Raw genomic sequence first — 24,001 nt, 5'->3', positions numbered from 1 at the left:
TTTCTGATGTTACCTGAGACTTGCATGTTTTTATTTATTTATTTATTTATTTATTTATTATTTTTTTTATAATCCTCACTGGAGGATATGCTTTTATTGATTTTATTTTATTATTTTTAAAATATATTTTATTGATTTTTTACAGAGAGGAAGAGAGAGGGATAGAGAGCTAGAAACGTCAATGAGAGAGAAACATCGACCAGCTGCCTCTTGCACACCCCCTACCAGGGATGTGTCCGCAACCAATGTACATGCCCTTGACCGGAATCGAACCTGGGACCTTTCAGTCCGCAGACTGACGCTCTACCACTGAGCCAAACCGACTTCGGCTGCTTTTATTGATTTTAGAGAGAGAAGAAGACAGGGAGGGAGGGAGGGGGAGAGAGAGATGTGAGATAGAAACATTGATCCATTGCCTCCTGTATGTGCCCTGACCAGGGACCAAACCTGGAATCTAGGTATGTGCCCTGACTGGGAATTGAACCTGTAACCTCTTTTTGGTTTTCAGAATGATGCTACAACCAACTGAGCCACCTGGCTAGAGCAAGATTTGCTTTTTTATCTATAAAATATGCAAGAAAGGTCATTGGGACATCTAACTCCAGACTGCTTGGAGTTTTCCCTCTTTTCTATTCTCACTTTATTCTGCTGATTTCTTTTGACTCCTAAACTGCAAGTTGTAATATGGGCTGTTAGCATCAACTTATTTAACATGGCAGTTTATTATATGCAGAACAGTAGGGAAATTAAATGTATTTAGCTCACATAACATCTTTTTATTCCTGTTTGGAGTGATGGCTATTACATCTTTATGGAACAATTTAAATGTCCTGTGTAGAGATAATATATAAAACCCTGAATAATTAGAATTCTATCTGGCCTAGGAGATGATGTATTCTCTTGTTTCTTCTATTTACCAGTATCATCACAGTTTATTTTAGTGTTGTCTTTTAAAGCTATGTTTATTATTTATTTTAATAATATGAATCGAGGTATTCTGAACTCTAGCTAGATTGAAACATATAGTGTTTGCTATAAGAAAGCAAAATATCTTTGATATGATTGAAATGACTATGATGTGTAACGAAAATCAGAGCCTTATGGTTTTGTTACTGTCATGGCAAAAGACCATTTACATCATGTAACTAAAATTGTGTAATGATGTTCTTATGTCTGGTTGTTTACTCACCAATAATTTATTGAATACTTACAATACTTGTCATTTTCAGATTCAGATAAATCCCTGTGCAGTACCATGGCACATGGCTGTCTGCCTTCTGCTTAGACATACCCAGAAATAGTAACCTCATTACTTTGAAAGGAAATCATTCTATTTCTGGAATGTTCTGAATGTTTTCAAATCCTTAACTATGCTGAGAAAAATCTTTCTTTCTGGAATTTGTACCCATGGATCCTAGTTCCTGCCTATAGGATTATTATAGTCCTTTGTCTTCAACTCAGAGTTTCTAAATCAGAATCTCTTGTAATTAGTCTCCGTAGTCTAAACTTTTGAAAAGTTTCCTGAGAGATTTTGATCAACCAGGTGTATGAATTGCTGCTTTGTAAAACATAATACTTCTAGTCTATTCTTATATTATACACTCAGTCTTTTCAAACATCACTCATTTTTAATAAGTAATTCCTGGAATGATATTGCTTCTGGGTCTTTTACTGTTCTGAGATTGTTCCTCTGGTACTGAATTACACATAATATTCCTGATCTGGTCAAAACATATAGAATACAGTGGGATCAACACTTTCTTTTCCTGATATGGATAGGGCTTTTTTTTTTTTTTTTTTTTTTTTTTTTTTTTTAATGCAGTCTAAGGCTATATTACTAAGTATTAAAAAAGTATTAAAAAAAAAAAAAACAACCACCAAAAACCAATAGACCGTTGAACTGTTGACTCATGGAGATAGCATAGCCTTCTAAAATCTTCCTGATTCTATTTTTCTGGGCTTCGTGTCCAGCCTTTTATTGAATTTGAATTAAAAAAATTTCTTGCTTTTGAATCTAAATACTGGTTTATAGATTTATCCTTGTATATTTTATGTATCTTCAAGTCAGTAAAAAGCTTTTAAGTTCTTCTTCCACAGCCCAATACTACCCTGCTTTTTGGCACCTACAAATTTACATGCATACCTTCTAAGTCTATAACATGTTGCTGGGAACAAATATTGAATCAGCTCTAAGAAATGATTTGCGATGATTACAGAGTGATTATTAAGTAAAAATCAAGAAAGGAGATTTCATGCATTAAATTAATACCCAAATACAGTTTCAGATTTCAGAGTGAAAAAGGTAAATATAATAAAAAAACCCATTTCAGTTAGGGCTGTGTCATGTCTGCCAGGCTTTTTGTTCTTTTTTATTTTTATTGCTTTAAGGGAAAAAGTTTTTGGCTTGCAAACCATTTTGGTAAGGCAGAATGCTTAGTATCCCTTCTTCCTTTCTTGTTTCTTCCAAACAAAATATATATAACAAAAGAAAAAATGATACTTATTTGAAAAAATCTATACTCTTGGAACTAGCTATGTAATGCTTTAGAGAATTCTCAGTTAAAAAAAAAAAAAGTGTTTTTATTCCATTGGTTTAGTGCCAGAACAATTTTTAGTCCACGAAGTGTGCCTGTAGTTAAAGGATCTAGTGCAAGGAGTGTCTTTCTTACCTGTTGCAAGGAATGTGTTTCTGAGAGATTAGACATTACATGTGAGCACATTGTTCTCTAGTTTATGGACAGTGGAGCTGGAGAATTCATAGACTAATTAGAAGATTTTTCTCCTGGAGTCCGAGCTTTTTAATTCAAATAATATTGTATACTATTTTCCACCTTGTTTGGAAGTTGAGGAAATGGCTTATAATAATTGGCAGCAGAGAATAATACCTAAGCTAACAAGGGCTTGCTAGATTTTCTTGTTAATATATTCTTAATGTTTAACTTTTTGAATCAATGTTTGCATACATCAAAATATCAAGCTGAAATGTTAACCTGTGAAATAGAACAAAAGCAACATTTTTTTCCTGCTATTTGAACTTTGTCATTTTACATGTAGAAATGGAAGACTTTGTGAGAAGAAAAAGCAGAAAAGTATTCCCTAGCAATAGTGCCTGGCTTTTTAATTTTATTTTATTTTATTTTAAAAAAAATATTTTATTGATTTTTTACAGAGAGAAAGAGAGAGGCATAGAGAGTTAGAAACATCAATGAGAGAGAATCATCGATCAGCTGCCTCTTGCACACCCCTTACTGGAGATGTGCCTGTAACCAAGGTACATGCCTTTGACCGGAATCAAACCCGGGACCTTTTAGTCCGCAGGTCGATGCTCTATCCACTGAGCCAAACCGGTTTTGGTGTGCCTGGCTTTTAGTGAGTACTCAATAAATGATAGTCTTATAAATATTAGTTGTTTTTTTTTTTTTTTTTTTAAATATTTATTGATTGATTTTAGAGAGGAAGGGAGAGGGAGAGAGAGATGGAAACATCAATGATGAGAGGAAATCATTGATTGGCTGCCTCCGCATGCCTCACACTGGGGATGGAGTCTGAAACCCTGGCATGTGCCCTGACTGGGAGTTTAACCATGACCTCCGGTTCATAGAATGACTCTCAACCACTGAGCCATGCCAGCTAAGCTAAATATTAGTTTTTAATTACATATATTTTTAACAATTAAAAAGTATAACCCCTCCGTGCCCCAAATCCCCAGAAGATACGTTATGTGCTGGTGTATACCATATATCCATTAACCATTTCCTGAAAGACTGGATTTCATGTCAGCTACTCTAACATAATTCAAATACTGTAAGCAAAACTGATATCTCATCATTCAATAATGATGAGTTATAAACTGATCAGTATTGATAGTTTTTGATTGACATTAGAAAAGCTCTTTATAGATCCTAGACTTAGTTCTGCTAGTAAATTTTTGTTTTCTCTAACAATAGTGGATTTAGTCTTCTCTTTATATGTAAGTGAATCTGGGCTCTTACTCTGATGGGAAGAGGTGGTTTGATTAATCAAAGTGGTAATGTCATGAGTGGAAACAGTGAAATGGAACAGCAGACAGTATGCATCAAGCATATTCTACCTGGCAAATCAAAATGTTAGCCCCCTCTGCTGCCTCACTCCCACCCCTGTGCTGACTGGACAATTGGGAGCAGGGACATTGCTTGATATTTTCCTAACTGCCCCTGTCATGAACCTGTTATCCCAAGTTCAGAAGCATATGGTGTACCAAAGGCACCAGAACAAGACTAGTTAGTGTTGCTTTTAATTTAAAAGCAGCATAATACAAAATTATTATGTATTTTAATTTAAAAAAAATGAAAAGAAGCACCAAAACAGTGGAACTGACTGAAGAACATTTTCTTTCCATTTCTAGTTGCCCTTTGTGATTGTGCATTTGCTGTCTGTGGAGGAAGTGAAACACATAGGATAAATTAGTGTTTTGTAACTAGGGACAAGAATGCTAGAAGTCATCTACTTAGATAAAAGCCAACTATGCACTGGTTTATTGGGCTTTCACAGGGGTGGGGAACCTTTTTTTCTGCTATGTTTCCAGGAATTCATAACATAATTTGTGGGCTATACAAAATTATCAACTTAAAAATTAGCCTGCTATCTTTGGTCAAACATTTAATTAACCAGCCCTAATGCCTTGGCAGGGCCAGACATTCCCCACCCCAGGTTTAGAGTTTAAAGGGACCTTAGAACATTTTGTCTAACTTTCTTGCATAGCTGAGCAGAATGAGGCCAGAGATGTAAATAAGTTGCCCAAGGTCACAGGATTTATTAGTGGTAAAGCTAGAATTACCCTCAGGTTTCTTTTATAATACTAAGAGTTGCAAGGGTATGGATAACAGTCACTTTCTTACACAGTTCGCAGAATTATTAATGGCCACAGATATCCCTGTGGCAGTCTAGTGTCATGAATCAAAACTTAATGTGCATACCTTTTAAAAAACAACTCCCAAAGAAAAGTCAGATAAGTGTGCCAAAATAAATGTATAATATAATTAATCACATTATGTTTAACATAAGAGTAAAACAAATTGGAAATGAGTTAAATTACTAAATAATTGCCTATGTATTAAATACCTTTCATTTCCAGTGTGGTAATTCACCAAATGTTTATATTTTGTATTATGTTTCAGTCCATGTACAATGGACCTAAAGAGAAATATAGTCATTTCCGAGAAGGAGCATCCTTGCTGGTCTAATGGTTATAGTTTGAGATGAAATAAGGACAAACGAAATGAAGAATAAGTGTCTAGAAACTTTTGTAGTTTGACAGTAATTTTATGTCTACTGAATCTGATAATAAGAAATTTGATTTTGTATTTTGTCTGACTTATTTAAATTTTGTTTTTCCAGTAACTTATCATTGTTATAGGCTCCAGAACAATTGAGACGTGGCAGAGTCAGGGGGTGGGTGACTTTCACCACAAATAGTGTCTTCCACCACAGATGGCTTGAGGAACTCCACTTTATGGAGAGTTGCATGCACATGTGAAAGGTTAAATAGTGTACAACAGTAGATGAGGGAAAGGGCCATACCCATTGTTTTAGGCTTTTCTAAGACTCAGTGTCGAAGCTAGTGCCTTATTAGAATAGGCCAGTGATTTTCAAACTTTTCATTTCATGGCACACACAAACTAATTACTAAACTTCTGCTGCACACCAAAAATATATTTTTTTGTCTGTTTACCAAAAATAGTTATAATTTTGATATTCACACCAGACGGCTTTTATTATGTTGACTACTGCCATTTTTTTACTTGACAGAGATGTCAGTGCCCCTGACTTAAAGTCGGGTATTGAATGCTTTAAAAATTCTTGTGGCATACCAGTTGAAAATCTCTATAATAGGCTCTTATTAAATGTTAATGAATTACACCATGAATATTTTGAAAGTTTCTTTTAAAAGCAAGTAATTTTTTAAGCTACACTTTCTTTCCATTAACATGTGAAATCATGATTTTGCACCATTTTGAATAAACATTAATTTTGCTTTGAGTTCTGAAATTTTCTTGATGTTAATGGATTTTTTTTTGTTTTGAAACATCTTACTCTTGTGGATATTGAACGGTTTGTGATTTTAAAAAAATTTATTTATTTTGCCAGAAGTATGCTGCAATAGTGGTTTAGAAACCACATTTTGAGAAACACTGTTCTAAGGTTTCATTAAATCATTAATTCTTAATGTCTTTTGGTCATAGATGCCTTAGAGAATTTGGGGAAAGCTATGCATACTTATACATAATTTTAAGGAATTTATCTCATCATTGAACAGAACCAAGTGAACAGGGAGGGTTGAAATGTGTGGATTTCAGTGTTAATCTCTTCCCAGGTAAACGAGAGTTCACTAATTCATTTTTAACCATTGTAGCTATCTAATTGTTTTCTTTACTATTTTCCTTATTATTACAGAGTGAATACAGAGAAACACCAATTTCTCTTTTCTTAACAAGTTTGCTTGATTTTGAGATGTTTGTAGATGTGCTCTTTTTTTTTTTTTTTTAAACAACCATACTTTTTACTTTTTACAATTCTGGTAGAATTATAGTCAAACATTAACTGAAAAGCACATTAAATCTTTGCCTTAAACACATGGATTAGCTATTATATGAATGTGTTATGTGGTATCTTAATAGTAAATTACAGATTAAGAAGGCATGTATCAATTTTGGTAGGATGGTGGTAGAGAAAAATAAAGATGTTATTTCAAAAAGAAGGATTCATCTTGGGAAATGCATTTAGACAACTGGGACAAACTATAAGCAGAAGCCCTGTGTTTAAATGAGGTAGTCCAGTGGCTATACGGGAAAGAGGCATAATCATCTGCTTATTTCCTTTGGTTTTGTAAGGCACAATGACATATACTTTGAGGTATTTGCTCCATTGCTACCATATAAGGTAAATGCTCAGACTTTTGGGTAAAACTGACTACAGTTTGACTCATAAGCCAAAAAATAAGGCCCTTAGTTAAAGTAACCAGTTCTTATATGAGTCAGGATTTTACTCACAGACAGACATCAGTAATCGCTTGTGTTAACTCACCATTCTAACATATAAAATGCCAAATCATTTTATTTCATAGAAAAGGGTATTAAAATGAATGCAGAGTAGCCTCCAATTTTATTTTATTTATTTTTATCCTCACCTGAGGATATGTTTATTGATTTGAGTGAGAGAGAGAGAGAGAGAGAGAGAGAGAAACTTTGATGTGAGAGAGAAAAATCAGTTGCCTTCTATATAGGGATGTGCCCTGACCTGGAATTGAACCCACAACCTTTTTGGTGTCCAGCACAATTCTCCAACCATCTGAGCCAATGTAGCCTCAAGTTTTTAAGGTGTTCACATTAGACATCCAAGGCAGAGATTGGCATTTTATATATAGTTGAGTAGCATTTACAGTCTGGTCAAGGCACCAACATTATATAGCAATAAATAGTTCAAGACAGAACAACTTTAAGAGCTAAATAATATTGTAGGGCTGATTAATAAGCACCAGAATGATAGGAAATAAATTGGGATTTGAAAAAGCCCTGAAGGATATGTTTGGGGGGGCCGAAATTCAGCACTTCGCAAATGTTTTTTATTTCTCACTTTAGTGGTTAAAAACTTTACCACTTTTGTTCATTTGTGATATTTGGTAGTGATTGAGTAGCACTCATCGTTCAGCAGGAAAGCAAGATCTGTGAGTTCTCTATCTTGTGTGTTTTTTTGGGTGTGTGCAAAAAGTCACACTCATGGTTTTCTGGGAAATAAGTGGGAGATAAACACCTAGAGTCTTCCAACCATAGGCTCATATGTTTGTATTCAAATGTTTATTCTTAAGTAGGTACTAGAAAATATCATTCTAAAGCAAAGTTAAAGATTGACCATTAATCAGGTTGTTTTTTGTTTGTTTGTTTGTTTTTAATAAGACTTTTCTCAGTGTTTTCTTTGTCTCAAGATAATTCTGTTGGTCATAGTGGTATAATTTTATTAGTATATTTCTCCAAATTTTACTAAATCACTGTTAGAAAAACAATAGCCTTTATTTTCCCATGGTTTAGTTCCCATGGTTTTCGGACATGGGAAATTTCTGTTAGTGTTTCCCTCTGTAGATGTCATATTTATATATTCCTTTTTCACATTTACTAGTAAGTCTGATAGCATTCCTGACATGCCCATGTTGTTAGGGTCATACATCTCCAAGCAGTCCATATTTGTTGAAAACATGCAGAAGGTTGAAAACTTTTACTGGTAGTGGCTCATTTTATAGGTATTTGTCTCCTACTTGCTATCCATAGTATGTGATCAGATAAGTACTAAAGTCAGTTTCTTTTCAACCAGCATAGACATTCTTAGTGAACATCTAACTATTAAAATGGTGTTATCTACATTATAAAATGATTTCTGTAATATACTTGGGCATGTTTATCTTTAATAAATCATTTCTATTGCTGATACCTACTTTTTGAAGTTTGTAACTGCTGGCTCATTTCCAAGGGAGGGGAAATAGAAGTTTGGGGTGTATATTGAGAATTCCCTATGATTTGGAAGGAGACATTTCACTATGGCTAAACATTTTGCATTTTGAAAAAGCTTAGGGTGATATAGCAGCTGTTTTAAGTATTAAATAGTTATTTTAAAGAGAAATATTAGGCAGTTTGAGTTATTTAAAATAATATCTGCCACATTGGGTTCTTTTAAAAATGAAACTCCATAGTGCTTTTCTTGATTTTATTGTTTGTTTTTTGGTGAGTCCAGCGATTGGTTTGCTTATGTGTTGTCAAGAGGTAATAGTTATAGGAAAGGTTGATATAGTAGTATATATCTAACTCTTTATGAATCCCAAATAGCATACTTCTTTGAAGGTAGGATAAATTTTTTATTTGGTACAATTTTTAGGTCTTTGTCTAAGTGGGATGCTATCTTGAGGTACTAATATTTTCTTTTCTGAGCAGTTTTATAAGTATGCAATGCTACTTTTCTCTTTATTAGAAAGTCTTAAGGAGAGCCCTAGCCGAGCAGCTCAGTTGTTTGGAGCATTGTCCAGATATGCCAAGATTGCGGGTTTGATCCTCAGTCAGGGCACATACAAGAATCCACCATTGAATGCATAAATAGGTAGAACAACAAATGTACCCCCCCCCCCCCCCCCCCCCCGCAATAAAAAAAAAAAATGGAATGCTGCTGGAACCACACATTTGTATGCAGGCTAAGCATTTGGGGAAAGCTTAATTATAATGTTATTTAAGTACAATAAAGCTACTGACGTGTTTAATGATACACATAAGTATTACTGTGAGTTAATTAGTTCTAAATTATAGTTATTAGTTATAGTCATTTAGATTATTTTAGTTATTCAAATCAAAATGCAACATCTTTCTTCTGTAATGAGTTATTGTTTTGATGTTCTGTTCAATTTAAATATTACTTTGTATATATGCACACGGATTGATAACACACCTAGAGATAAGGCCAGAATCTAATTTACCAAGCCTGGGATACCTCCTGACCCTTTCTGCTCTCATGGTCTTATTCCCTGTTCCACTCCCTCCCTATACTCAGTATCCTCCTATGTTCCCCTTATTGTATGTCTCTTGTTTTCTTTCCTTCCTGTCCTTCCCTGACCCCCAAATTCAAGTCTCTTCATGAACATTGCCTTATTGATTCTTATCCTTTGGCTCTTAGTGCAATGTCAACACCTAACTCCTGGGAAGTGGTGATATGAAGTCACCATTCTGTGGGAATGGAGTTTGGAAAATTCAGACTTGGATAGTGGTAGACAGGAAAGGAGGACACTGTCAGCTGGTTTCCTAATTCTCTGACATATTGAACTTGATTGCCGAGTGAGGGGAAGGTTTAGGCTTAGAGGGTTAGAGAGAAGAGAATCAAGAGGAATATTTACTCTTCCTTTAAGGAGAGAAGGGAAAAGAGCTAAAAGGTCTGATTGGTCAGTTTGAAAAGCTGTCTTCCTGTCCCTTAGGTCCTTGAAGCAGGTGTCCAGCCTGTGCGAATTGGTGGCATTCTATAATTAACTAGAGGCCCAGCGCACGAATTTGTGCACTGGTAGGGTCTGGCTGCCTGCCCAATGGGGGCTGATTGGGGCTGGGCCGGCGGTGGGGGGGGAGGGGGTGTGGGGGAGAGGAACACAGGAGGTTGGCTGGCCAGCCCCACCCTCAATTGAGGTCTGGAGGGCTGATGGGGGCGGGGGAGGGCAGGGTTGGCTGGAGAGAGGGGCTGTGGGTAGTTGGCCCGCTGTCCCCACCCGAGTTTCGGGTGTGGGGGCTGATTGGGGATCAGGCTGGCCTGGGGCAGGGGTCGTGGGAGGTTGGGGGGAGCAATTGGGGCCCCGATCAGACTGATTGGCTGCCGCATGAGCATCAGAGCAGCTGGTCATTCTGGTTGTTCTGGTCACTTGGCTTTTATATATAATAAAACAGTTTCTGTGCATTGTATGATATATGCTGTGCTGGTATTTTATTTAATCTGTTCAGCAGCACTTCGAGGCAGATGGGATTATAATCCCCACTTTTCAAGGAGAGATAGCTGAAGTTTAGGTTTATAAAATTGATGTCACACAGTTAATAAGGCAAAGCATGAATGTGAACTCATGTTTGCCTAACTTCAAAGCCTCTCTGTTCAGTACTTTGTTTTTACTTGCTATGTGGATGTAAGCAAGTCATTTAATCTCTTTGAGCTCCCTTTCCCCATCCTGTAAAAATTTTGATAGCAGTATAAGGAATGATAAAGGGCCTCCAAAGTCTCTGGCATACCGTTGGTGCTCTGTAAATAGTACAGTTTACTTTCTCCAGGTCATTTCTTTCTCGGGGCAGAAAAAGTCTATGTGAAAGGAGCCACCTCCCCTTCCCCTAAAATGACTGAAGAAAATTTATCTTTGGGCATTTTCTAGTTAGAGTAAAGTGGGAGAAGCCTAAGTCTATGATGTATTTTTTCCCTTTCTTTCCTGCAAATCCCCCCCCCCCCCGAGTCTACCCATCTGCATCAATAAACAGAAGCTCAGCAGTAGTTCCAACATGTGCCACCATGTATGCTTGCAACTTAAAGTGAGACCACAAAGCAATGCTTTTAAAAAAGCATATAGCTTTAGTTAAGTTTATGGAAAATTGGATAGCAGCACTGAAAAATGCATTTAAAGATCAAAAGAGAAGCATTTGCTTTTGATTAGTTTGATTTACATTGGGCTTGACCCAGGAGCTTCCCACAACTGTTTCCTTCCTACAAATTGTGCATTTATGAAATACACACCCTCTTATGGCTGTCATATAGCATGTATAAGATTTACTGATGACAGAAACTTGTAACTGCTTCAAACAAATGCAAGCTATTTAGACTTGTACAAACAAAGAAAAAATGAATTATGCAAATAATGAGTGACCTTGTCGTTTTTCCTTAGTTGCTCACAATTCAAAATAATGCTGCATAATCCCCAATTAAGGGAGGAGGGAATTTATCTTTGCAATGAGTGCATGGCTTGGGGAAGTAGTTCTGAGGATAAGTGAAGCTCAGGAGTATTCAAGGATATGCGACCTATACAAGTCTTAAATTTGTCTCTAGGCATTGGTCCTTTCCCACTATATGTACAGCATTAATTCAGGCTCTTCACGATCTTTACTTTAAGTCATGTGATACAAAGCCTGAGTATTGAATAATAAAGATAGTTCGAGATTAAGAAAAGAAGTTAATGTAAAAAATCCAAGATAATATTACTAAGTTAAAAAACTGTAGACAAAAATGAGTTTGTGACAGTTTAAATAATAATGAAAGATGACACAGATGGTGATGGGTATTTGTTTCCATGTCTGATAATTTATTGAGAAAGGGTTGAGATGAAATATAATTAAGCTCTAATACTTGTTTAATAAAGTTACCAAGGGGGATTTGTGATATCACTTTGGAGGTCATAGGAAAAGTACGTTACTAACTGTTCACACTGGATTTACTTTGTCCTATTAGAAATGTGGTTTGATTTTTTACCTTATGTCAGTTCAGCCTAATTAATTAAAGATGACCATTTTCAGATAAGAATATATTTTGGCTCTTTGGCGAATTAGTATATTAAATTTAGTATATTAAACTGATGTACTGGTTTATTGATTTCTCCTCTATTATGATTTAATCAGATATTTTCTGATAACTGCAGGAATCAAGGATCTTGGAGAAAAGCAACTTATTTTAAAGCATGATTCCCGACATTATGGTGCTTGTTTCGGAATTAGAAACCAGTGGTGAAAGATTATAGATTCATGTATTTCAGGCTACGGTTTTATGCTGCATTGTAGAAAGAAGATATTTGGAGATTTTTTACCATTATTTTAACATGATTGGAGTCCCAGTGTAAAATAGTAGTAGGGCCACCATTATGAAATGTGAAGATGGAGGAGAGGGGAGGAATACGTACAGAGCTTCTTGGAGTAGGCTGAATGCAAGATCAAGGTGACAGATGATCATGCTGTGGACCAGCATGGGAGGGGAATGGAAGGATATACAAAATTTAGTAGCTTCCCTAGATGTGGTACTTGGAAGAGGCAGAATTCACCGGAGTTATAGGATTTCTGTGCTCTATCTGCAAATAAGAAGGTGGCAAAGTAAAAGCAACATTAAAAAGGTAACTTTGAGATGTTGGTTTTGAACATTTTGAGGTCATAGGATCTTAGAATCTAGTGAGGCAATAGAACAAAGGGGTAAGAAAAGTTTTATCTAGTAATGACACTAGATTTGATAATTTTCTTTCTACATTGTTCTTTATCTTTATATTATTACAGGACGAAGTATTTAAATTGCTTTTGTTGGGTACATTTAGAAAAATGTTCCATGGGATTCAATGTTTCTATATTAAGGCTATTTTATGTTAAAAATGGTCATGTAATTTAGCTATGCTCTTTTTTATTTTTATTCTTTTTATGCTTGCCTTTCTTGGCTAAAATAAAATCTAGGATAAATTATATTTATATATTTTTTTCAGTATTCAATTTTAATTCATTTGTTGATTTTAATAGGGAATAGATGTTCCTTTTTACTGTCATCAAAGTCTTTCAAATTTGACTCCTATTTGGGGATTAGATCTATACACCTGTGTGCATGCTGACAAGTAGGTAAACTTGTAAAACTGGAAGGGACCTTAGGAGGGTCTTTGAGACCATCTAGTACAGCATCCATGTGTCTCAGATTAGTAATCTGAGGTCATGAGAATGGTAATAATGCCAACATTTATTGAGTTGTAATCTCACATAGTCATTATAATAATCCTGTGAATAAGTCCCATAGAAAACTATTGACCTCAGGAACTATTTTCTTTGTAAACGTCTTTCACAATTTAAACAATTTAGTTCCGTACATTAGAGAAGAGCAATTATTATTTCTGTGTTAAATTGAAATCTTGTATCTGTTAGATTTTACATAATTTTAAGATATTTTAATTAATAAAAAGAAATGCTAATTATTAAATGATGGGACACATCTATTATTTAATATATAGCCATGTGCTGCTTAACGACTGGGATCCGTTCTAAAAAATGTTTTGTTAGGTGATTTCATTGTTGGGAAGAATACCATAGAGTGCACAAACCCATATGATATAGCCTACTACACACCTAGGCTCTAGGGCAGTGTTTTTCAACCGCTGTTCCGCGGCACAGATGTTGCCTGGTGTGCCGTAGGTGCAGACAAGACAAGAATTTTATAATTTTTCACTATTTTGTTTACTTAATATTTCATAATAAAGTAATTATAAAATACTTTCTTTGTGTTTATTTGATTCCTATTCAAGAGAATTACTTTATATATAGTCAATATAGGCACAGAGTTAAATTTTTTAACATTTCCTAATGGTGGTGTGCCTTGTGATTTTTTTCATGAAACAAGTGTGCCTTTGCCCAAAAAAGGTTGAAAAACACTGCTCTAGGGTATAACCTGATGTTTCTAGGCTACAAGCCTTTACAGCAAGTTTGTCAAACTTAAAGGCTAACACAGGCCAAAAAAGGTTTGAGTTTATGTGGGCCGCAAGAAAACAAAAGCTTCAATTTTCATAGAAACGTAGGTTTATTTCCAGAGAGACATGCTGAATACAAAGGGCTGAAATAAATTAGTAATTGTTAACATAAAATAATAGAACCTTTTAATAAAAATTAATGCTTCTTCTTGAACATTAATTTATCAGACACTGAATAACTTGACAAATTAATAAGCATAGTGCAAATAAACATATTTTTCTTGTTCTCCAAAAGCAAAATATTTCTTGTTGTGCATACCAAACAAGTCAGTACAAGACTAATGACATGGGAATTGACTGCTAACATATTTGCTGCTAGTATTAGTGGAGAGAAATGGTGCACCTTTGTGTAAGGCACATAAAGGAAATGAATGCAACATGATTATAGTAATCAGTCATTAGCGAACATTGAGTTTGACGTGCTTGCTTTACAGCATGTTACTGTACAAAACAACACAAGGTTAAGATAAATCAAGCACAGAAGAAAGGGATTCATGCAGTCAAGACACTGGTAAATATGAGGTATACGAAGCAGCTACCAGCCTAACATGGCATAATATTTTACAACAAACTTTTTTTTTAAAATAAATACAAAGAATAGAATCTAACAATAAAAAGTGTAGTATAGTGAATACATAAACAAGTAACATAGTTATTTATTATGATTACAACTATTATGTACAGTACATAATTGTATGTGCTGTACTTTTATAAGATTGGCTGCCCGTAGGTTTGTTTTCACCAGCATCACCACCAACACATGAATAATGGGTTGGGCTGCAATGTTACTATAGCAATGATGTTACTAGGTAGTAAGAAATTTATAGTTTCATTATAATCTTACTAGAGGCCTGGTGCACGAAATTCACATGCACCCTCATGGCCTGCAACCTCTCCAATTTGGGATCCCTCTCATAATCCAGGACCGCTGGCTCATAACCATTTACCTGCCTGCCTGCCTCATTGTCCTTAATTGCCCTTCCCTGCCCGCCTGGTCTCTCCTAACTGCCCTCCCCTGCTGGCCTGGTTACCCCTATCTGCCCTCCACAACTGGCCTGGTCACCTCTTACCATCTCTGCTTCACCCCCCGCCACCATGGCTTTGTCTGAAAGGATGCCTGGAAGACCTCTGGTCTAATTAGCATATTACCCTTTTATTATTATAGATAGGATCTCTACTGTATATATAGTTGTTGTTGACAGAAATATCCTTATGCAGTGCACAACTGTAGTAAAACAATATTACTTAATGTACTTGTTAATTTAAAATACTTTTTCTTAAATCCAAAATAGACATGCACATATTTTTTTTAATATTTTAAAAATACTGTTGATAAAGTATTTAAAAAAATATATAATAAAGTTCTATTTTCTTTCATTCTTGATCCTGTGATCCTGAAATCCAATTCATTTAATTTTCATTAAATTTCTAAACTACTTTGACAGCCATACAATATATGTAATAAAAGTGTGTATATGTATATGTCATATATATATGTATATATACACACACACACACACACACACACACACACACATATATATAATATAGTTAGGTTGGTAAGTTGTATATGAGTTAAATTTTTATTTGTTTTGTTAATCTGGAAATTTTATTTCTTTAATGCCAACATTTCATTAATTTTTCTTTACCTTCAAATATCTGGGCAGCTGAAATGAATTGTTTTTTTTCTATTAGTACAAAGAGGAAAATAAAATCACTATACCATATATATGAATGTTTCATTTAGAAGGTTTGAAATATTTTTCATATCTTATATCTGTTAGATTTTACATATCCTTGCTCAAATAGATATTTTTTTCTAGTAGAAAATTCTACAGAGAAAAGCAGAAAGATTGGAGATTAAAGACTGAGGTACACAAAAAAAGTCTGACAATCTCAGACACACTGGTTTCCTTCCCCGCCTAAGTGCTTGGAGCAGGAAACACATCAGTAGAAAAGATATTTGGGCCTATGATCTGAAAGAATTCAACGCCCCCAACACTGGACTCAACAGGAAGGATTATTCAGTAGATCCTCCGTTTGTATTACTTTTTGTGCTCAAACAAAAATGCAGCTGTCTAAAGAATTTTAAAATTACTTTTAAAAGCTAATATTAAATACCTTATTAAGCTTACAGTCTTTTTCTTTAGCTAATATTTCTCTTCCTCATTTGTAACAATCACACTCTACTGTTACACAATACAGAAATGGAGAAATTATCAGGGGACCTTTCTCATAAAATGATTTTAGTTTTTTATTTTTATTTTTTAATATATTTTATTGATTTTTTACAGAAAGGAAGAAAGAGATAAAGAGATAGACAGTTAGAAACATAGATCAGCTGCCTCCTGCACACCCCCTACCGGGGATGTGATCGCAACCAAGGTACATGCCCCTGACCAGAATCGAACCTGGGACCCTTCAGTCCGCAGGCTGATGCTCTATCCACTGAGCAAGACTGGATTCGGCTGATTTTAGTTTTATAGAGCAGATAAAAATTTAAGAACATAAACATGAATGTTACTTAATTTTTAACTTTACCTGTTAAGATAATTTTTACTTTGTCTAATAGTATATTAATACATATTTCTTTTGATGTAAACAGAAGTATAATTTTCATCTGTTTATTATTATTTCTTAATAAATTTTAATTAAATTTATTTATTACAGTTAAAAGATGGTGGCAAAGCATCTCAAGCAAATGTGAGAATAGGCGACGTGCTTCTTAGCATTGATGGAATAAGTGCCCATGGAATGACTCATCTTGAAGCCCAGAACAAGATTAAGGGTTGTACAGGCTCTTTGAATATGACTCTGCAAAGGTAAGTTGCTTTTTGTTTGGCTCTGAGACAGAAAGCAACTCAGGCATGTGTGTTCGTGTATCTAATTCATAGTGTTAACTAAAAAGCATTTTTACTAGCCTTTTTTCAGTTAAATAAGAAATATGATGGCTCTTAAATTGAGTTATTGAGCAGTATAAGAATTGGTAAAAGCTTTGGATTATTTCTCCATAAGAAGGCATGTTTTCTTATACTGACAAAAATTGTGTGTATAGCTCAGTAACTTTAAGAATTCCTGACATTTCTCAGTGGAGCACAGGCTAAGAATCTTTATTATATTTGAGTGTATTCTTTTAAGGTATGATTTGACTTTTCTTAGTATGTCTTTTCTCTTTGTTCCTGGGTAGAAAAATAAAATTTTAATATACTCATATGAAGTTCAAATTTTCTGAACTTCCTTTTGTTTTTTAAAGTTACCTGTCCTTAAGTATAAAATAGCTGATGATAATGTGTGAGGCATTTTGAATATCTCAACATTTGACCTACATTGAAATCACCTGAATTGCTTTTTAAAAATACTGATAGGATTCAGAATATCTGCAAGAAAGAACCAAGAATTTTATATATATTCAATCCTCACCTGAGAGAGAAAGAGAAACATCGATGTGAGAGAGAACATCAATTGGTTGCCTTCTGTATGCTCCCCAACTGGGACCAAATATACAACCTACGTAGGTGCCCTGCCTGGGAATCAAACCTGCAACCTTTCGGTATATGGGATGTTGCTTCAACCAACTAAGCCCACCAGCCAGGGCCAAGAACTATCTATATATATAAAGGCCTAAGCGACCACCCAACTATCTGACTGACTGACAGCTATGACACGCAGTGACCACCAGGGACAAGGCACTCAATGCACAGGCTTGGAACCTTGGAACAGATTATTATGAATCTCAGAGGAGAGGGGGAAGGAGAGAGGGTGAGAAAAGATTAACCAAAGATCTTCTATGCGTACTAGAGGCCTGGCGCACAGATTTGTGCACTAGTGGGGTCCCTCGGCCTGGTCTGTGGAGATTGGGTTGAAACCAGCAGTCTGACACCCCCCAAGGTGTCACAGATTGCAAGAGGGAGCAGGCCAGGCCTAGGGACCCCACTGGTGCACAAATCCGTGCACCAGGCCTCCTCTAGTACTTTAATCAATTCCCTGTGATTATTATGAATTATAAAGTTAAAACCACTGCAGTATCTTGGCTATCAGAAGTAGAAAGAAGGAATGAAGAGAGGGTGATTGAGTGTAGCTTTGAACCTTTAGGTTTATAAGGAAGGTGGCTGTCATTTACTATGTGGCTATGAAAAGTTTTAAACAAGTCTTGTTTTTAATGATTGCAAAAGTATTTCTGTTCTATAAAATCTGGAAAATACCATTTCTCCCCCTAACATCTCAAAGTCTTCCATAAATTATCTTGTGTATTGTAAATCTTTTAAGAGGGGAAATAACATGTGGTGCCTTACAAATGTAGCTATGGCCACTTTTTTTAATCTCTCCTGGGACTATTTAAAGGATATATACAGGGTAAATTATATGTACTTGTCTGGAGTATCAATTTGGTCTTAAAACTGAATAGTAAAATTTTTTATGAACTTAGACTCACAGATTTACTTTGTTGTATCATGATTTTCTAACCAGTTTCTTTTTTTTCCCCTTGAGAAAAATTCCTTTCAGGACTGTTGAGTCAAAGGTTGTATAAATTTAAATTTTGTTAACTATTAATTATACATTTTAATGCATATAAAAGTAATCAATATGAAATATAACCTTGCTCAAAAAGTTATATTTGATAGTATTCTTTCTGCCCATAAATGAAAGTACTCATTTTTATTTATGGGTATTTTTACTAAGTATGATTTTGAAAGGAAATCAAGAAGTTAAGAAGCTTAACTGTTTGAGATATCAACAAAGCAAAACAAATACAGATGATGATGGTCTGTTTCTTAAATTCTAAAGTTGAAAGTTTATGTAGAGTATAAGCTCTTTTCTTGGAATGTGTATCATTTTTTTCAAACCAGCCTACTTGTTTTCATATTGTGTTCCCTATTTTATGACCCAGGACCCAGTATTTTATTTTCTACTAGAGGCCTGGTGCACAAAATTTGTGCACTTGGGGTGGGTCTCTCAGCCAGCCTGCACCCTCTCCCAGTCCGGGAGTCCTTGGGGGATGTCCGACTGCTGGCAGTTGGACAGTTGGACAGTTGGACATCCATAGGGCTGCCATGGAGGCGGGAGAAGCTCTGTGCTCGTCAGCCACGAGTCCTGCTTCTGGCTGAGTGGCATTCCCCCTGTGGGAGCACACTGACAACCAGGGGCCAGCTCCTGCGTTGAGCATCTGCCCCAAGGTGGTCAGTGTGCATCATAGCAACTGGTCCTTCCACCATTCAGTCAATTTGCATATTAGCCTTTTATTATATAGGATTGAAACCATTTGTAGGTCCCATAAGAACTGATGAAAACTAGAGGTTACCCTGTTTGGATACATTTCCAGTTTGAGCATTATTTGTATTTGTATAGTTTTGTGTTTTTAATGTCTAATAAATATTTTATGGGTCGCCCCCCCCCCCCAAATTGGAATCATTTATTTATTCCACAAATATTTTTGAGCTCTTGCTAAGTGCCAGGCATTGTTACAGATGTTGGGGACACACCATTGAACAGAACAGATAAAAATTCCTGCCCTTTTAGTGCTGACTTTTTAGTGATCAAAGGCATACAAGAAGAAATGTATAGTATGTCACGTGGAGATAAGTGCTATGGGGAAATATAATATAAAGCCCATGATGGAGATAGGAAAGGCCAGGGTAGGGAATTGCAATGGAAAACGGCGTGGTCAGGAAAGCCTCAGTGAGACGGTGATTGGATATCTGGGTCCTCAGTGTCGCAGGCAGATGAAAGAGTCTGCGCAGCAGTGGCCCTGTCAGGGAGGCCAGTGGCCTGGAGCGGAGCAGGTGAAGGCATACTGGTAAGAAGTGAGGCCAGAGAGGTGGCAGGAAGGAAATGGGTGGGACGGTGTGTAGGGCCTGTTGGTCACTGAACTATTGTAATTGAATTTCAGTGTTCCTGGGCTTATAAAACAATTGTGAGAAAGACTTGGAGAGTTACCGTGCTTGGGATAGAAATGACTTCATATTGGAAAGAGGGGCTTGAAGAAGGAGCAGACTAAGCCTGTCCCAGTCTTGATAGTGGCAGCTCTGCCTTTTCCTGTAGAAACACTGGCTGCTAACCACTTCTGCGGCATTCCTGCTCACCTCCACCCAAGAATCCCAGGGGGAGAATATGAGAGAGAAAACCCACTTTTGTTTTTTGAAATGAACACTGCCAGCAAGTTTGTTTTGTGATTTTTATTTTATTTATTTATTTATTTATTGGCATAAGTGTTGTTATGTATCTATTAAAAAAATCCAAGTGATTACCAGAGGGAAAAGGGGTGGGGTGTGGTAGAAATAGGTAAAGGGGTGATAAATGATGATGGAAGGAGACTTGACTTGGGGTGGTTGGACACACAACATACAAACAGATAATGTATTATAGAATTGTATATTCTATATATTTTTTTAACCAGTATCACCTCAATAAATTCAATAAAAATTAAAAACCTGTCTCTGCTTTAGGTCCAATCTCAGCATCCTAAATAGAATTTAAGAGGGAAAAAGTAAAATAAAAGATACTCGGTTAAGGTTATTAGTAACATTTTTTTTCTATCTAGTTTAATTTAGGGATATGTAATAAACCAAACATTATCTTTCTGTGTTATCCTAGAACAGTAAGACTGACTCACTAAACTCTGGATAGCTAATGAATGCAGAGGCTTAGAAGTTTTCATTTTGATTTGTCTTTTATCCTTGAAAAGGATTAGAAATAAAAACATTTCTACAACTTTTTTTTTTTTAGTCCTCATCTGAGGACATGCTGGAGGAGAGAGGGAGAGGGAGGGAAAGGGAGAGAGAGCGCGTGAAACAGTGAACTGTTGCCTTCTGTATGTGCCCGACCCCAGGGTTGGAACTGCAACCCAGATATGTGCTCCTGATCAGGGACGATGCTCCTACCAGCTGAGCTACTCTGGCCAGGCTGGAACTGATTCTTAAGAGAACTACAGTTTACAGAGAAAAATTCCATTTGGAATTATTTTTCTTTTTGTGCAAATTAGGCAGATAGCAATGTGTTTATTTTTAAATATCGAAACTCATTTAACTATGCTTTTCATTTTTTTAGTCAAAGTGGATCATTTAAAAAACTACATTATTTTAACTAATAAAAAGAAGAAAATACCTTTTTAAAGCTTTTCTTCTTTTCCCCTCTTTCTGTTTCTCTGCCTCCCTCTCCTTCCTTTTTTTCCTTCCTACCTTCTTTCATTTTTGTTTGTTTGTTTGTTTTGTTCATCCTCACCACAAAATATTTTCCCACTGACTTTTAGAGAGGGTGGAAGGTAGGAGGAGGCACCGAAAGAGAGAGAAAAATGGATTCAAGAGAGACATATTGTTTGCCTGCTGCACACACCCAGACCAGGGCTGGGATTAAGCCTGCAAATGAGGTATGTGCCCTGTCCAGAATCAAATCCAGGACCCTTCAGTCTGCAGGCCAACATTCTATCCTCTGAGCCAAACTAGCGAGGGCACCTTTTTTAAAACTTTGATGTCCAAGAACACTGTTATATATATATAAGAGTTTAAATCTATGAATAAGATTTTTTATTATTTCAATCTATTTCCATAATTCTCCACATGACAGATAAACTTGCTACTAACTTTATGAATTGGGGCAAGTTGTTAAACTTCAGGGCCTTAATTTTCTTGACCATAAAATGAGGTCATGGGTGATTTCTAACTTCCTATAAATTCGGATTCTTGTTCTGGTTTTTTAACTGTAAAATGATAAGTTCCTTAGAGCTTGGTAATAGATCAAACTAACTTAAGTTTGCTTATTTTGGCTGAGAGAATCAGGAAACTGGAGTTTCTTCATTGTAGTTATCTTAAACTGTACCAGGTTAGCAAAGTGACTTGTACTATTCTGCTGACTTTAAGATGAAAGCGTGGTCAGATGGATATTCAAAAAGCATGCAATCACTTAAAATACTTTATATAATTTTTCTTATTTTATATTTTTAAATTAATTCTGTTATGATCACAGAGAATGAATATAGCTTTTCTAATCTTCCTTGTTTTTTACATTATTGGTATTGGCATATATGTGTTTTCTTTTGTTTTTGTTCTTTAGAATTCATTTAGTGTGTACGTTGTTATGATTGGAAATGAAAGATCTAGAAGGATTGAGTTTTGAAAAATATTGATGTACTCCCCCTTTTTCCTTATCCTTCAAACAACAACAGAGAAAATTGTCAGAGGTCCAATAACTACTACCAATGAATGACAACTTGGAATAATTTAATAGGTACATTTTGTTATAATAAAAAAGAAAAAGTAGTCATTGTACCGACTGAGGCTCTTAGCCATCTTTTGTTTCATTTTAATGATTGCTTAACATTCTATTACTATTAGCTTTATGAGTTCAACTGTGTTCTTTCACTAATAGCATAGAGGCTAGACTTCAGAAAGTATTTCTTTTTTTTTTAGTCAAAGTTTTCAGTTATATCTGGGATATTTCATGTGAATTAAAAGGTGTTTAGTTCAGTTTTCTTTTCATTGGAATTGGATGTTATCCCATTTCAAGTTACTCCCCCCTCCCCCCCCCCCAGGGTATTTTACATGCTTTTCTAAATGTCTGCTCTTCAGTTTAGGCTTTACTGTTTTTTGTTTGCTTGTTTCTTTGTGTTTTTGTTTTGTGTTTTTTTTTTTTTAGTTTTAGTTTTGGTTTTTAATTCTTCAGTTGGAGGATGACTATTTTTCACTAGGATTGAGTTGGATTGCATCTTCCCCATTATTAAAATTAGAAGTGCTGCTTAGGAAAGGAGAAGACAGGCACACAATGACATCTCTTTTGTGCAAGACTTTTCACATATATCATTTAATTCTTATATCAGTTCATTCAGGAAGGAGTTAAGATGCCCATTTTTCAGAAGAGTATATTATGGCTTTGAGAATTTATGTTACTTGCTTAACAAACCCAGAACAGTTCAAAATCTGTGCCCTTCCTACTTTTCCTGTGTAGCAAGGGACTTAGTGACTGTAGTTTTCTTAATTAAATTTGATAAGATAGACTCTTTGACTCTTGTACTCGTGAGCAACAGCATCTCTGTCCAAAACATACTTTACATTATCAGTCTTACCTGTCAGTATTCTATAATAAATATTATACCTAAATTATTTTCTATGTGCTTCATAGACCCTATATATTAGAATAAAAGTAAGAGAAAAAAAAAAAAAGATGCTTAATAGGCTTGTGGGCCACCAGATAGGAACATTCATTTGGATACTGACTTATGTTTATGGCTGCTGACTTTTATCAGAATGTCATTTTTTATTTTTCCATCCCAAATTTATAAGCCTATTTACTAAATTTGCTAATTTATTTTCAAATAGATTAAAGTTTAAAGACTTAGTTTTTCAGTAGATTTCTATCATTGGGTTCCATGAGTAATTAAGGATTCAGGAATTTTTGCTCAATATGACACTGTTGAAAAGAGATTGTCAATCAACAAACCAATCAGCATGTGTAGAAGTATTTATTTGATATCTTTTTCTTTTATTCAGTGTGGATAAAAAATTTTAAAAAGAACTTGAAGGCTCATACTAGCTCATCTTTTTTGATGGTCTGTAGTAATTTGAGCATTGCAAATCTGGCAAACAGGTTGTCAAGGTGGACTTTACATTTTGAAATTTTTTCCTTTTGAACTTTGCATCTTGAAAGTGTTTGGTTGTTTTTTAACATAAAAGTTTTATTCCTCTGAAGGAAAAATTATTTCAGTGTGTAATCTTTGGGGAAACAATCCTAGGAAGCATTAAAAAAAAAAAAACCTGTTTATTTTTAAAGCTTTATTATAAAATTTTAATACGCACATTTTTTTTCATATTTTTAAATTAGGCCCCAAAATGGAAATATAAGGAAATATAAGGAAGGAGAATGGTAATAACACTGGCTTTGAAATAAGGCAAACTTCGTGCAAACCTTGATTCCACCACTTTTTAGCTGTGTGACCTTAGGCAAGTTATGTAGCTGACCTTCAGTTAGCCATTTGTATAGTAATAATTACCTTATAGGGCTATT

At 35.3% G+C, this 24,001-nt stretch overlaps 1 protein-coding gene across 11 annotated transcripts in view; it reads left to right on the top strand.

Annotated features, from left to right (window-relative positions):
- PDLIM5 (PDZ and LIM domain 5) overlaps window positions 1-24,001 on the top strand; it is a 197,633-nt gene that overhangs the window by 47,314 nt on the left and 126,318 nt on the right. For all 11 annotated transcript variants that reach the window (XM_036411320.2, XM_036411311.2, XM_036411295.2 and 8 more), the window contains one exon: window positions 16,679-16,830. In XM_036411320.2, the coding sequence (XP_036267213.1) occupies window positions 16,679-16,830 (152 nt within the window). The remainder of the gene's footprint in view (window positions 1-16,678; window positions 16,831-24,001) is intronic.

Source organism: Pipistrellus kuhlii, unplaced genomic scaffold (genome assembly GCF_014108245.1).
Source record: "Pipistrellus kuhlii isolate mPipKuh1 unplaced genomic scaffold, mPipKuh1.p scaffold_m20_p_1, whole genome shotgun sequence".
NCBI classification, from domain to species: domain Eukaryota; kingdom Metazoa; phylum Chordata; class Mammalia; order Chiroptera; family Vespertilionidae; genus Pipistrellus; species Pipistrellus kuhlii.
This window is presented reverse-complemented; position numbering and strand designations above follow the sequence as displayed.